Genomic DNA, 17,207 nt, shown 5'->3' with positions numbered 1-17,207 from the left:
CTAACTTAACTGAGAATTTTTAACGATGTTAAGTCAATGGATCATTTTTAAAGTAAAATGTAAACCACAATGACTATTATTGTATTTAAATGAAGGTTAATGACGTTGTTTGTAGTTGGATCTAAACCACAAGGACCAAAATTGTAGTTTACTTATGGGTTATTAACCACAAGGTTAACAACGCTGTTCGTAGTTAGTAATGACGATGTCCATAATGGCAAAAAAAGGAGATGGTATAGTTAGATGGACTACAAGATGTTACGTTCTTTTTTATGTCTGTTACACAATTTTTATGTCCGAACATATATAATATCAAGTCAATATAAATAAATTGTCTTGAAAGTGACGAGAAAAAACAAATGAGTATAAAAAAAAAGGCTCTATGTGCATTCTTAGTGGATAGACGGTAGAAAACTTTAATTCTATAGTTCTTCTGATTCTTTAGATATGAAAATAGAAAAATGATTCCTCTAAATAACAAACTCTTGGACCAATTGTCGGAAATCAAACATGCCATTACAACATTTCATCACCATAACAACCTCTTGAAACGCTGCAACGCTACACGGAACCGTCAATCCGTTTTTTTGCTCATATCCAAACTCTTCGGAGGCCTTCGCTAACAAAATCTTGAAAAGCGGATGAGATAAACAACTTGTTGGAACCAGAAACCGTCGTCTTTCATCACCTACATAAACTGCCAGAAACCCTCTCGGGGTGGTGGCAATGGCGGACACATGCTCATCAACATCATACTTTAACAATCTTTCTTCTTTGACGTATAACACCTCACAGTTGAGGTATAAGCTTCTATACGCCACTTTCTTAGCCAATTTCTTAAACGAACATATCTTCTTTCGAAACATTTTCAAACTGACAGAAACTTGATAGTATTTTGACGTCATGGATTCAAAACGTTTTCATATCCTCAAAGGTCATGTGAGCTATATATACATATATATATATATATATGTATATGTATATGTATAGGTTGATTTGGTAGACAAAAATCATTAGATTGGTGCAATAATTGATTGGTTAAGATGTATTTGTCACTTAGATGGCATTGATTTATAAATTATGATTAAACTTCAAATATTTTTGCTGTCAAATTGTATTCATCTTAATATATTTTGTTGTTAGTGTGAATCAAAACTAGAAGAATTATTAAATATTTTAATGTAAGCTTTATTAAATGTAAGAATTATCAAAACTAGGGGTGTTTGAGATTGCTTATTTGAAATAACTTATACTTTTTTACAAAAGCAATTATCAACTTATTATAAGTTGAAAGAGTTTAACTTTTTTAAAAACTTCTTATTATCAATTTGGCACCGGTAAACACTCAAAATTGTTTATTACCAGTGTCATACCGAAATAAATCAATAAATTGATTTTATAAGCAATCCCAAACACCCCTTTATTATCAAGGGCTCAAACAAATATGGTAGGATGCCACAAAATTGAAGTTATAATAAGTTCATGCTGTTTTCCTATAAAATAATTATTTATTAAAATTTTTTTTTTATTAATCTGAATATCCAACTCGCTATACGAGTTAATTAATAAAGAGTTGGTGATATATTTTCTGTATTACTTAGTTTTACTTGGTTTAAAAAACGAGTCAAATATGTGTTATAACTTATAAAGGGAAAAAAACAAGATATGTTTATTTAATTTTCATTTATAACAAGTAATTTTCTTAAAACACTGAGAAATAACAATCCAATTCGAAATACTAATTAAGACAATTATTGTTATTGGTTAAACTATTAATCGATCATTTTCTAGTTGATTTTTCATATAAGTTGGCGTGGAATTCAGAAAGACGTCGACCTGTATTTTTATATATTATTTTTGATTTATCATTTGATAGGTTGGGTTCCGGGAAGAAGAAAAATTTAAGGTGTTAAGTGTAAGAAGAGATCTCCACCTTGAATGCACATTAGGAGGAGATGTACCACGATGAGATGCACCAGATCAGTCTCTGTATCAAGCGTAATTTATGAGTGAGTTTGAGATTAGAGGTGATCAAGGATCTAGATCCCTTCTCACGTTTCTTATCTTAACTATTCTTCTCACAAAATCCTTCGCTATCATTTGATTAGGCGTCTACAGAATTTTAAAGATATCGACAAATTTTGATAGATTTAAGCTAAAGATTCGTAGGTCAGATAAGGTCATTTTCAATATCAAAAAACACACGTTATCTTAAAAGATGTTATATTTAAATTCAAAATTAAAATAAATTGTTTTAATTACTGAAAAACAAATAACCACATATAATTACGTAAAAAAAATTAATAAAATATTTAAAAAAGTATTAAAATTATGCTTACATGTACACCATACTTGAGCTTTAGTGATATTTTATTTAACTAAACACCAAAATATGAAGTAATGAAACCATTGTAGCATATGAATAAATAATTCCTTTTCTTTTAAATGTATTTATTTTATATTTTTAAGCCTGATTATTTGAAATGATATAAAAAATTAAAAGAAAAAATTGAGTTCATTTGTGATCCATGAATTTTCATTTTAAGTATAAAAATACCAAGCCTTTTATTTTATTAATTTTTAGAAAATATTGAACATTTATTAATTTTTTTTTAATTATTTTACTTTCTTATATAAATGTATAGATTGAGCTAATAATTATCCTGTTGACTTTTATTATAAATATGTTTTGTTTCCTTATAGGTATACCTAAGGGTTCATACATGTACAAAATGATAAGCTTCACCATCCAATTTTTAGTTTTTTTTTTTTTTTTTGATATTTTTATACTTATATTTGTTATACTAGAAAGATTCTCATGTAATACAACAAAATACATCTTGATTTTAATATTTCATTTTATTATTTATATCATTCGATATCATAGTATGAATGTGATTTTGAAAAAAACGATTATGTTTTTATTTTTGAATAAAATATAAATTTGAATATATCATAAAAATTTGACAAAAATATATCAATATTAGTATCTAATTAACTATTTAAAATTCCTATTTTTTGTGTAATTTTTTTATTTGATTTTTTATCATAATTTAATTTAGGTTCAATAATGAAGTAATTTATATTTGGTTTAGTAATATAATTTTCTTATAAAGATAATAATTAATTATTTTGTTAGAACTCGATAATTATCTTAATTATATTTTAGATTTTTTCTATTTTAAATGAGATGTTTATCCTCTATTTGATTGTATTTATCTGCAGTTAGATACACGAATTCAAACATGAAGCTTTAATAAGCTGTATTTATGCATAATCTACTTGTAATATTGAATTTTAAGTCATATGCATCGATATACAGTACTTCATGCATAAAAAATAGTTTTTAAGAGTTTTTGTCAAATGTTTTAGAATATAGTATAAATATGTGAATTAAATAAGTGTTGTATCTATCGTAGTTGTTTGAGCACTTAGACTAACGGTACAACTTAGACAACATGTGATGCAACTGACTCTGGGTAACATTTTTCGGCATATGTCTAAATGTCTATGATAAACGTGATCATTTATGGGTTTGGATCGAACACGAGTTAGGCCAATATATTATTTTAGTCCAACAAGCTTAATATAACAAATTCAAGACTTTTCACCATCTTGATGACTTTTCAAGCTCGCTTACTGGCTAATGGGCCTAAAAAGTTATCTTAGAACATAAAACTAGGGTTGTACATCGGTCGGGTCGGGTCGGGTCAGATCCAAAAATGTCTAACTTGATCGGGTTTCGGGGTACAAAGGCACAACCCGAAGTATATTGTTCGGGGTTCGGGTCTAATCGGGTATGGGGATGTTTCGAGTCAGGTTCGAGTGAATAGCAGCCAACAAATCAGCAAATTGCACAGCCCTACCTGGACTCGTTTCATTTGGTTATAATCTGCAATGACAGATCTTAACAACAGAAGAAACTAATCACCAATTTTTAAATAAGATGTGTAATTAATTAACAATATTTTTGTAGACTGTATTCATCATCTCAATGTGCAACAATCAACTTCTAGACTGGATGGAAATTGAGTTGATATGAATGCTTACCTTTATTCCTGGATTGGCTTCCACCATGCCCAAGATCATAGCCAAGAACCTGTTTTGTTATTGTTTTGACTAATAAGTTACTACACTAATTAAGAACCTGTTTTGCTACACTATGACTAATGAGATAGGCAAGTCGTCGATGGTCGCTCTTCATTTCGAAGAAGAAACAACACCTGTTAGCCGCTCTAAGTGAAACACACACGGCAGCAAGCAACATCCCTAAAGAAGAAATAAAACCCTTTTGTGCTTTTCGGGTATCGGACGAGTTCGGGTGGTGGATTTAACCACCCTACCCGATCCTCTATACCCGACGTATGAATCGGATTCGGACTTCGGTTTTGGTCGGGTTAAATAGTTCGGTTCGGATCGGTTATTTTCGGTCGGATATTTCGGGTTATTCGGGTATGGTCGGGTTTTGCACAGCCCTACATAAAACTTAGAGTAAAACTCCAATTTGGTACTTTAAGGTTTAGTGAAAAGTTTGAAAGTAGGACATGAACTTTGATAAATCTATAAATGATCCTTGTGGTTTACATTTTGTCTTAAAACGGTCCCTCATCACTAACTTTGTTAAAAATATATGTTAGAGTGAGAGACATTTCACTCTTTTTATCCATTTCTTTGTCATTTTCTATGTTTGTCTTTATCTATTTATTATGTTTTCCCCTTTTTCTAATAAAAATAATCAAAAATATTACTTTATATTATAACACACACATGCGCATGCATGCATGTGTATATAGAGAGAGAGGAGAGTTTACTTTGCAAACCACGTTATTTGTACAAACCGTACAAATCTCATTCAACCAATCATAATTTTTTATTTTGTTCATTTTTTTATAATTATGAAAGGTTGATTAATCATTTTTATTGTAAAATATGTTGATCATGGATATTATCATATTCATTATTTTAATTTTAAAGAAATACATGAAACTGTTTCATTAAAATTTCATTAAGTATTATATGAAACAATTTCATAACCATATATAAAACAACTTCATTAAAAAAACTAGTATAAGAAACAATTTTACAAGATTAAACAATTTTATGAAAAAATTTCATAAGATTAAACAATGAAATCGACGAATGAAGATGGTTTGCACGATTTATACAAATTGGATGATTTACATTTGATCGCTCATCTCTCTCTCTTAACCTTTATTTTTTACAAGATAACATAACCTCGTAGCCAATCTGAATTAGGGATTGAGATCGCCCATTGAGAGGCGGTACAAAAATTTGATAATAAAATAAATTTATTATTATAAATTTATAATAATAAGAACAACTAAGGGGATGTTTTACGCATATTATCGAAATCATTTAATGTAGAATGATTAAACAATAATAATGGTTAACATACTTTGTATGATTTAGTGTCGAATAGAAAATTAATTGTTTGGTAATTATTTTTGAATCGATTGTATGAATGATTAAAATTACCATTTTGCCTCCGATCTTGTCTTGAATAAGAATTATGTTTTGACAAAAAATTTAAAAGAAAATTATGAATAAAAATAGAAAATAATCTAGCTTGAAGATGAAATATATAAAAAACAATATATATATATATATATATATATATATATAGAGAGAGAGAGAGAGAGAGAGAGAGAGAGAAAACGTTTTAAATGCAAAATTCATCACATTTATACAACTAATGCAACCCAATCAATTGAGATATTTATGAAAATGATAAGTGTTTATTTATTATGATTTAAAGATTTATGGAAGAAAAATGATACATTTAGAATGTTTTAAGAAGTTGAAGGTCCAAATGAGAATTAAGTTATATTACAGGGGTTCCAAGATAAAGTTAAACAGATATACAAGAAGGCAAAATCGTATTGATATTAGGGTTTTGCTCGTCATAAACCTCACCGATTTTCAACCAATTCGATCTCTCTCCCTCATCATCTTCAAGTCTCGCTGTCTCCATTCATAGGGATTCGCCATGAGCAGATCAGGTCAACCTCCAGATCTTAAAAAGTAAGTTCTCAATTTTTTTCGGGTACACTTCATTAGGGTTTCTTCGTTTTAGGTTTTTTTTTTTCTTCCAAATAAGCTTCTTGTGATATTTTCTATAATGTATTTGTTCATCCCATTGTTATGCGATCTTTTTACTAAATTTTCGATTGGTTTACAGGTACATGGACAAGCAACTACAGAGTAAGCTTTCGCTTTTTTCATTTTCATTTTCATTTTTACCGAGTTTTGTTATTGTTGCTGCGTAAACGTGTTTTCTTTCAAAAGATTCGTATTTCTTGCTATGCATTTGAAGGGAGTAGAGGTACTTATTAATCCAAAATGTGAAATGTTGACAGAATCACAAGATGAAATCATCTTGTATGTTTTGGTAGCGTTTTTTGTTCTACCCAAGCAATTATTTTGGTTGCTGATATTAGTTACACAATAGCATGTATTGAATCTTTAATAGCACGTATCAAGATATTTTTAACCACCTGATAATGGGAAATCAAGTCTATCAGTGCATTTTTCTTGATTCAAGTATAGAAATCATCATGTAGTCTTATTGGATAGAGTTGTTACTAGTTGCTACAACTTTTAACAGCATAGGGAATTTAGAAAACTGAGTACCTGAATTCAATGATGGTTGTAGGAGGCACCTGTGACCTGTATATGATTGAATCAAGTTTCTGGTCAGATCCTTTTCTGTAGGACACAAATATCTTGTATGATGTCTCTAATCTTTTACATTGACATGTCTGTTAGTGTGTATTGTTTGCATTGTATGTAGTAATGCATAAATTTGGAAGTTCATTAATCAGAGAGGATATGTGTGAAGATCCTGAAGGATTCGAATCAAGAAATATGGTGAGAAAAATAGAATTAATTACATGACAACACTTGACATCATATTACCCCTGACATGGATTCCTTGTAATTGAGCTATTTGGGTTGTAAATTAAAGACATTATGGAGAATTGTTATCCTGAAGCATGTGAGAATGCGAGGACTATATCATGGCTGTTGGTGCAGCCATTTTGACCTGAAAGAGGTACAGAAAGTAGCAGAAGCTATATTTATAGGCAGTTAGTAGGAGGCAATGATATTTTCAGGTACTGTGACTGTGAGGACTTGTTGGTGGAAGTGTTATTGGTTCTATTTCTGAGTGAAGATTGCATGGCAATGAGTCCTAGGGTTTTCTATTTTTGGCCCTTTTTCACTCGATTTGAGCTTGAAGCCTCTGCATTTAGTTCAAACCTACATTATCCTCTTTTTGAGATTCGAGAGATTTGTTTTTCTAATAGTTCGTTGTTTACTTGAACTTCTGGTGGTCATGAGTTACGATGTCAGTAAAGAAAATCATATTATGATAATATACTTTATGAAACTAAGGCCAATGTTTTGAAAATCCCTAGCGAGCTAAGTTACCAATGGACGTTCTAAGTTCTAACACTTGCTTCTTTTGGTCGGATGCTGAGATGACACCTAAACAGTTTGATATTGTTATTAACTTATTTATATTTGTAAAGAAATTGTAAATGGTTTTAATACTTGTACGAATATGTTGATGTAATAATGCAATGATGACAGTTTGATATAATGTACCCTACTATATACTTGGTAAACTAACATCCCATAGAGAATTAGAAGAGCAGAAACTAACAAAGTAAAATGCTGTGATCGTTTAATTACACTTAACGCTGTGTAATCATGTTTTTAACTGCGTAATTCTGTTTAGATTGAAAGACTATTAAGCGGGTTTCAAGGAATTGAAGTGGATAAGGAACACCGAGGCAGGTGTCTAGATGCCTAAATAATCTTATTGCTTGAACACCAATTGGGCTTGTTTTCCTTTTTGGCAGTGTCCCTGTTGGACCCTTGTTCTATTTTTTTTAGTGATTCAGTTCAGGAAATTATGTCATGAAATTTTAGTCATATCACTGTTTCATGAGCTAGTGTTTGTATTTTGTTTATGTCCGTATGATCTTTTGCATTTATGTTAAATTCCCGTAACATCATCTTTTACGTCTAAGTCCAGGTATAAGTTGAAATAAAAATAGGCTCTACTAGTAAGAAGATTTTATCTACCAATATGTTGGTATGGGTTTATGGAATTGAACTTCGACATCTTGCCCTTTCTTTATGTACATGATCATTTTATGTTATGGTTGGACAAAGTACTCTGTTAAACTTATATTACGAGATGCGTCCATTCCTTGGGGATTGGTGGGAAGGTCAGGGGTTGCATTTTTCTCGCTTGGTCATAAGGTCAAATGCTTTCTGATGTTTGAAGGATGTTGGATTTTCTGAAAGGGGAACATAGAATGGATACATGACAGAATTTTTGGAGGTGTGCTGCCTTTAAGAAAAGCATATGCAACATCAATCATGTATTTACATAAATACATCTTCTAAAGTATTGTGCCAGTAGTTCTGTGCTCATGGTACAAATTTAGTATGGGAATCTGCATGTCAACCACAAATTTACTACAACGTTTACCACAGTTATTGTTAATTGAATAAACCAGTGAGCTAAAGCTAATTCTCTTCTCTTAAAATTACACACCCTTTCCCCAAAAATGAAAAAAAGTTAAATGGCTTGGTGTTTAATATTGGTGATTGACGTCACTCATTTAGTGCTCCTTTCACCTTTGGTTTTCAAAGTTGTCCAAATTTTCCAAGTCTCCCAAAAGCTTGTTCAATCTACAATTTCAAGTATGGTTCTTTTAGACACATTGGCCTCCATCCCTCCTAGTCATATTCACAGTCTGCAACTCGTTCTAGATGCTTCCAAGATGAGATTGCTAAAAGAAAGGGACCAAAGTGATAAGCTCATGTCATGCCAACTAATCTAAGCAAATAATTAGAGAAGGCTAAAAAATGATGTCGTATGAAGTTGAAAGTTCAATTAAAAAGATGGTATGATCCACCATTAACGAATTCGTCATCATCAAACTGCATTCCTCCAATTACGTTATTTCAATCCCTTCTACACTACAACTGCCAGGATTGCTTCTGCCTTCTTCAATTATTCCTCTAACATTCTTTATGGACATGCCATCCTGACATTTTGGTTCCTATCTTTGTGTGGTTCACCTAAATCGTAAAAGTTTTGATTTCCCATATACTAAATCTTGTATGCTTGTTTAATTTTGGTAGCCAGTATGTTATTTTCCCTTCAGTCTGCTATCTTTTTCCCTTTAGTATATATGCACTTATAATTTTCTTGTCTTCTGCTCAGAAACTTTGACCATCCATCTGTTTGCATACTTTTTGCTCTTAGGAATATCAAAAAAGGCCATAGCAGTAGTAATCAGATAGTTGACTTGCCTACACCATGAGAGCAAGCACTTTCTTAGTCATCACCAATATTGACTAGTCAATAACTTGGTTTGGGGTGATTCTGAACCTTCTTTTCAATATCCAATGATTCAGCATCCCGTGAGAAGTGAAACTGTATTCGTATACATGTGGGCTGCTCTGGTGCAGTCTGTTTGCTTCATTGTAGCATTTTCAGTAATTGATCCTTAGGTGTGTTCGTTACGCGGAGGGGACTGGATTGGACATGACTGGATGAGCAAGAGTGAGGTAGGTGGGTGAAAGAATTATGGACGGTCTTGGGGTTTTAATTTGATGTGGGTAGTTTAGTAATTTACCAAACATTTTCCGTCTCCCTGATTTTTGTTCTACCTATTTTGGTGGGACAGAAAAAATACATATTTGTCCCACTTAGTCTTGTCTCATGTCTAATAGTCGCACTGAACATGGGACTACATGTTTTTTCCGGTCTTGTTCTGTTCGGCATAACAAACACGCCCTTATTGATCAACAATCTCTACTTCCCACCAACCGGCAAAAGTAGAGTTAGTTTGTGGTTGTGTTGCTTTTGTGTCACTTTCCCTATACTTCTGCCTTTTGTGTTGTCTGTTCATTTCACTGTAGAATAGTGGGTGGTCGTGTAACATAAATAAAACTCTCTTTAATCTTGTTTTGCAGTCAAACTGAATGCCAATCGGACCGTAGTTGGTACACTTCGTGGTTTTGATCAGTTCATGAACCTCGTTATCGACAATACAGTGGAAGTGAATGGTGAAGAAAAAAATGATATTGGCATGGTGGTAGGTCCCTGGCACCAAGACTAAATAAGATTTATTCGAGATCAACTCACCATCATAAGTTTCATATCATTTTCTCCTTTCGCAGGTTATAAGAGGGAATAGTGTAGTCACCGTTGAAGCACTCGAGCCGGTCAGCAGAGCACAGTGATTGGTATGTTACGGTTGCAATGTATTATGTAACGGGTTTATTTTCTTTCCCAAAAAAAATAGATCTAGCAGCAACTTATATGATACTCGAAGCTTATCCAAGTATGATCGGTTTTTATGCTGATTGTAGACAAATCCTTGATACTATTACATTTTCATTGTTGGTAAGATATGTATTGTGACTTGAAGCTTTCGAGAAGTTGAATTCTTGTTCAAGTGTCATTTTTACGGTTTTTTTTTCTCTCTTTATGAAGTTAATAGTGAAGTTGCAACCAGTGAGCTTTTTATGAGTTCTAAGTTGTAGGCTACCAATGTCTTTCACCATGGTTCTAAGTTTAGTTTGAAGTTATTGAGCCAACCTGCTATTTTAGGCTCGGGCTCACCAAAGTGTCCGTGGACTAGTAGTTGGGTCAGTGTTACCGGAAGTTGGTTTTTGGGCAACGTTTTTGAATTTGTCGGGTCAAAACTTGTTTGCATTCGGTCTTCACGAAAACAAGTGATTTATTGTTTGGATAGTTTGAATTTTGAATGGTGAAGTTCCATCATAAAGTCCCAACGGCTATTATTTATGAGAGCTTCCACTTTTAGCATTTGTATGGGAGCGTAGTGTGCAGCTCCTACTTTATTTACATCTCATCAAAATGGTCCTTTTCAAAGGTACAATTATTATGTTTAAGATTTGTGTGACATGGGGATTTGTACGATCAAAAGTTGAACATGATGGTTGTGAGACTGGTACGAGAATGGTTTGGGGTTTTTTTTTTTGGTTTTCGTGAAACTAAAATATTAAGATGGGTTGGGAAGTTACATGTTCAAGTCATTCGGGAAAAACATATTTTAAATATTTTAACATTAATTGTATTAGTTGTGTACCTGTGCAATGCGGCGGGAGTCGTGAATTTTAACGATTTTGAAGTTTCACTGATGTTATTAGAGAAGATTTAACGGTGATATAAGTTACACTTGGTCTTTACATGTTAATACAATTTGAATAAATAAGGGTTATGGTTCTAATTACAGTCTGTCGATGAAAAAAATTGTATGACACTTTAAAATTCAATATATTTAAAATCCAACATATTTAAATGACTCTATAAATGTGTTCAATTTACACCACGAGCAAATAATCAAGAGATCGAGAGCGAGCCGGAGAGTTCTAGAACAATTGAATGGAAGATTAATGAGAGAACTTTTAATAACTCATGATGTATATCAGTTTGAATCTCATTTTGGGGGACGGGGAGAAGACATAGAGATATGAGTGAAATGTGTCAAAAGTATCTTGGGAACACAAAAAGAAAAGATAATAATATGCATTGGTAACTTGCATTATATGTTATTTTAATTGTACATTAAGAGATTTTAAGACTGAGTGTAGAAAGTAGTAGTACTTAATGCATTATGAGTTGTTTTTAAGACTTTTTATATAAATGTATAATACTTATATTAAAAATTATTTTTAATACTTTTGATAAATTTGGTTTATAAGGTAGTATAGATTATTAAAATATCAAATTTCAATTCATTTTAAAATAATAATAATTACAACTCATTGTTGGAAATCTTGAGATCATAGTTTAAAAATTTATGGATTTTTTTCCTCTTATTTTGAAAGATAATATAAGAATCTAGCAGAATAAAATCTTTATTTTTTAATTTTAAAAAACCTAAAAATTGTTTAAAAGTGATCGATTTTCTTATTGTTACGGAAACCTCCAACCTATGATGTATCATATTTTTAACGTCATTGCATTTAAACTTAAGGGTTCTTTGTTTACCTTTTAACAGTTCCATTGAGAGGCAATATCTGAATCATTAAGAGGTGAATCTTGTTTGATAAAAAAATCTGTCTCTTAATGGTTGTAAAATCCTCTGAATGATTTTGTATTATGAGTCTCCCTTAACCATTAAGTGTACTAATTTCATTGTAAACAATTACCAAACAATTATATTTCATTTTTCACTATATCATGAAAACCTCTTAATCATTCTGACCACTTAATCATTTTGCACCAAACCATTCAGCAACTGCCAAACAACCCCTTAATCATATGACGAACATAATTAAGACTAATGGTATTTCGATTTCTATTTCTATTAAATTAAATCTAATTACTTATAATGACAGTTAGGGGCTGTTTACCAAACGCTTATTCGGGTAAGTGAACACCAAGTCACATTACCTTACCGGATGAATACGGTAAGGATCAAGAATCTTACCCGTTAAGAGTGAGACAAAGACCAAGAGTCTTACCCGGTAAGTGAGAGCGACGACTCTTATCACAGTAAGCGCTTACCGGGTAAATTGTTGCATACGATACTGTTTTGGTGGACAAAATCTTATCCGATAAATAAATGATAGTGTTAGATTTTACCGGTAAACGCTTACCGGGTAAGTGTTTGGTAAACGGCCCCTTAGTTTTTTTTTATCATATATTTATTCAGTAAGTACTTACTTTATTGAGTAACATTCTCAAACAGCAAAATGGATTGTTTGCAAGTGTCTGGTAATAGTCTTCTCCCTCAATTTATCAAGTGAGAACCTCAGTTTTATCATGCCTCTTACCAGTTAAGATTCTCAGTCATTGTTATGCTCATCTGATAAGGTAAGTGACCCGATAATTGCTTAGTGAACAGTTCCTAGGTCATCTTCTTTTTCGCCTTGAAAACCAACATCAAGGGAACAAGGAAAAGGGGTGTGGATACTTATAATGAACATGATTTAGTTGTTGTTTGGGAGATGCTGAATGATTTGGTGCAGAATAATAAACACATGTCATGTAATTTAGTACAAGATGAAAAATGGATGTTTGGTGAGTAATTTAAATTGTCATTCAATTATATGGTACCTCGTAGATTGGAAAAAAGCAACTTTGAATAAACTTTATTCAGGACAATTATACTGTATAATTTAAGTCTCTTGATTGTATCTAACTTGAGAGAAAATAGAAATGGGAAACTAACTTGCAACGATAACTGCTTGAACTTTGTCGGACAATTATGCAACGAGAGAAATTTATGACACTCTTTTTCCTAAAAGGAAAAGAAAAATAAGGACATCAAATAAATCTGTAAGAATAAGTGTAACAGATTTTATATAATTTGTATAAAAAGAAAAATCAAGATTACAAGTAAAATGAAATAATGTCTTAATTTTTTATTTAAAAAAAATCTAAAAATACCGTGAAATTGATGGATTTTTTAATCTATACTATATTATAAAGCATTTGACAAAAACTCTTAAAAACCATGTTTTATGTATGAAGTACTGTTTATTGATGCATATTACTTAAAATTCAAGATTACAAGTAAATTGGGCGTAAGTACAACTTATTAAAGATTCATGTAACTAACTGCAGATAAACATAATTAAATAAAGAATAAACATTTTATTTTAAATATAAAAAATCTAAAATATAATTAGGATAGTCATTAACTTCTAACAAAATACTTAATTATTATCTTTATAAAAAAATTATATTATTAAACCAAAAATTAAAAAAATAATTGAAGAAATAAACAAAAAAAAGGAGAAATTTTAAATATTTTAATATCAATATTTTTATCATATCTTCATATTTATATTTTATTTAAAAATAAAAACATTATACTTTCTCAAAACCAAATAAAATCATATTATAACATCGATTGAGACAAAGGAAAAACAAAACATTAAAATCGAGATGTATCTCGCTACATTGTGCGAATACCCTTCTAGTTGTTATGAAAATAATTTAATTTTAAACATTTAAAATAGTAAAAAGAAGATATTTCTTGATGTTACCATAATTGATATAGAATAGTTATAATGTATATTTTTATATTTAATTATAACACATGCTTGAGCAATGAGCACTAAACCAACCCATAAGTGTGCCTTGGTAATGATGCAATTTGGCCCCAAATCTTGCCATAAATAATGATCAAATGCAACACTTTAACCCAACATCAAATACTTCCTTTTGGGTTATTAATTTTAAGTAATTAACACTCTTGCTAGGTTTACAATCACAAGAAACCAAGAAAATTCAATCACCAATTGTGTGAGAAACAATGGTGGTGACTGATTGATTTGAGCTTGACTCCAAAGATCAAAAGTACTAGGAGGTCTCAGGTTCAAATCCAAGGAGGAATAAAAATCCCCTTATGGCCATGGAGGTTCAAATGCGGTGACTTCAGGCTATCTGCAAAGCAGGTGGTCGCCCTGAGATTAGTCGACTCACATAGCGGGTTGTATATTCAGGTTAATAAAAAAAAAGTCCTAAATTTAAAGAATAGTAATAAATGTATTAATTACAGGAAAATACGCATCAACGAGATATATGATTACGTGTGTGTGTTTTTGGTAACAGTGAGTTTCGAGGCTAGCTAAGGTGTAATGGTTAATCCAAATCGGGCGACCGTGAATGGCCTAGAGTGATTGCAAGTGAACCTCCATGGCCACAAGGGCTTTGACAACACTTAGATTCGAACTCAAGGTAGATGAGATTTTCCACTAGATCCCCATGAGACTTAACAGACTTGACGAGTGCGGTATAACTCAAATGGTTTAATGAACTTGTGTCATCATGAAACTTTAGGTTTGATATTTGAAGGTGATTTTCTCTCCGCCATTAAAATAACAATTTTTTGTTCAAATATATTGAGAACGTCATTAATATTTAGCTTTTATTGTACGTAAACATAGAACCCATTTTCTTTTTCGACATATACAGATAAACATACAAACAATAATACACTGATTGGGAACATGGTATCAAGTAATGAGACATTTTTTCCTTTATTTAAAAGAAAATTTATTATATTTCATTACTGATATTTAATTTAACTGATATATGTAAGTTTGTTCCCGACGATCTAAAATTCCAGAGTCCCTTGGAGATAGAGTAGAAATTGAGGGCCCCTTAGAGCATCTTCAATAAGGTTATTATAAAAACCTTCTTTTTGCATTTTCTGGTGTTACCACCATGTATAATTCATCAAATTAAGAACTCTCTTAAAAGTCCACAATAGTACTTCTTATAAGAACCTCTTTTTTGTAGGTCCCATTGATTTTTTTCAACATCAATAATTATTATAAAATCAAGAAAATAAAATTAAAACAAGGAAAATGTCACTTGAGACAAACTCCATGGTAAGAACCAAGATTCTTGTACAAAAACTTATAAGAAATGAGGTTCTTATAAGAACTCTCTACAATAGTAGTCGCTACAAGTCAGTTCACTTTTTGCTAATAAGAACCTTACATTGAAATCCCTTATTTCTTGTTATCTGTAGGTAGTTGACGACGAATGAGTTCAATCTTTTATTTACTCAATTGTCATGATAAAACGCAAGACTTTTTGTTATAAACAGAATAATTGGTGTTTGAAGTCCAATTCCTCTTAGTATGCACCATTTGTTGAAAAAAATATCAGATAGTAACGTGATATGAATCAACAATCTTACTATTTTCACCTATTTATTGTCAGCTTCCCGCTATTCCTATTCCCATTTATGTACGGCAATTTATCTATATGATTAGTAATAAAATGTCGAGATTTTGTGTAGTTTTTGGTTCTAATCTTCGTCTTTTATTTTCTATGTAATTTTTAATTTGTATTATGCATTTTTCTTAAAATAGATAACTAATTCTCAAATATATCCTTAATTAATTCATAAATATTTAAGAGTTGTGAAAGAGAGAAATTAAATAAGGGTAAAGTTGTCATTTTGTTAACTAAAAAGTAAAATAATTATGCATATCTAAAATTGTTTTGTCATTTCAATTATGGACACATATTTTGAGACAGATGAAGTAATGAAAATGAAAATCAAGAGAAATTTGTTGTTTTGCGTCCTTTATATGCATGACATACCCACGTTGTAAAATACAACGTAAACGGTAAACACATTTCAAGAATCTAGGTTAAATTAATAAAATTCAAATCATACAATGTGATACTGCAATTTCTTAGATATAAAAATAATTCATTTTATCAATGGGCCTTTGGCCTAGCAATATCGTAGTCTCCTAAGAGATCAGGAGTTCAAATCTCACCAGAGATGAGGAGGGTGTGTAAGTTTATTTGTTGTATTTACCGTATATAAATATTATATAATTAAAAAAACCCATGTTTATTCATTATCTTTGGAGATCTTTTATTTCATATTTATCAAATAAAATTTAAATGTGATAAATAATTAAATAACATTTAAAAGAGTATATTTAAATTTTAATTTGAACTATTTTTTGAAATATAAAACACAAGAAATATTAAATTATAATATAAAATACAAAGATAGGGTATTCCAGGAGGGTCCGAGCCATCAATGAGATACCACTTTGGAAGAGCTAGAATTCTAACCTTATGTCAAGACGTACGGACCAAAAGACAGTTTCAGGTAGACAGTTTGTAGTGCTCTCATTTCCAAGGAGGTGGCAATGGCTTTGATATTGACCCTAATTTCATGTCACTTTAATGAAACTCTTGTCACTATAGTTTTCTTTTTTCTACTTTTGCCACAAAAAGATTACATTAACGACTAACTGTTTTCTACGTTACACTTATTTCTTTAATATGATTCTTTTCGTTGAAGAGGCTCGTTGGAAATAAGAGATTGTCTTCCAGTACACTCTCGACATTTATACAAGTACAATATCACAAAAATCTTGTAAGAACCTTCTTCCAAGCACCATTTACGTGCCCTATGTAATACACAATTTACGTCTCTAATAATGGTTGTGGAAACAATACAGTAAGGACACTCTAAATGGTGACATCATACTTTTTTTTTTGCAAAATGGTGACATCAGACATAATTGTGGTAACTACGTATAGAGTTAACGTCTTTGTAACAACTCAAATGTTACATCTATTCCATTTGAGTTTCTGTAGTGGGTAGTCAATGAGACAACGATCGAGCATAAATAAGTCTCTC

At 31.2% G+C, this 17,207-nt stretch overlaps 2 protein-coding genes across 2 annotated transcripts; one reads left to right on the top strand and one right to left on the bottom strand.

The window, feature by feature from the left end:
• Nucleotides 1-440: 440 nt before the first annotated feature.
• LOC112518721 (auxin-induced protein 15A-like) lies at nt 441-895 on the bottom strand. The gene has a single exon (XM_025126517.1). It carries the CDS (start codon nt 864-866, stop codon nt 471-473), a length of 396 nt encoding a protein of 131 aa, XP_024982285.1. The 5' UTR covers nt 867-895; the 3' UTR covers nt 441-470.
• A 5,013-nt stretch (nt 896-5,908) lies between these two features.
• LOC112518743 (probable small nuclear ribonucleoprotein G) lies at nt 5,909-10,508 on the top strand. Its single transcript, XM_025126560.1, has 4 exons — nt 5,909-6,042; nt 6,200-6,222; nt 10,018-10,139; nt 10,225-10,508. The coding sequence occupies exons 1-4, from the start codon at nt 6,008-6,010 to the stop codon at nt 10,285-10,287; spliced, it is 243 nt and encodes an 80-aa protein (XP_024982328.1). The 5' UTR covers nt 5,909-6,007; the 3' UTR covers nt 10,288-10,508.
• The last annotated feature ends 6,699 nt before the right edge of the window (nt 10,509-17,207 follow it).

Source organism: Cynara cardunculus (assembly GCF_001531365.2).
Source record: "Cynara cardunculus var. scolymus isolate 2C chromosome LG 9, CcrdV1, whole genome shotgun sequence".
Classification (NCBI taxonomy): Eukaryota; Viridiplantae; Streptophyta; class Magnoliopsida; order Asterales; family Asteraceae; genus Cynara; species Cynara cardunculus.
Note: the sequence above shows the minus strand (reverse complement) of the source record. Positions and strands in the feature narration are given on the sequence as shown.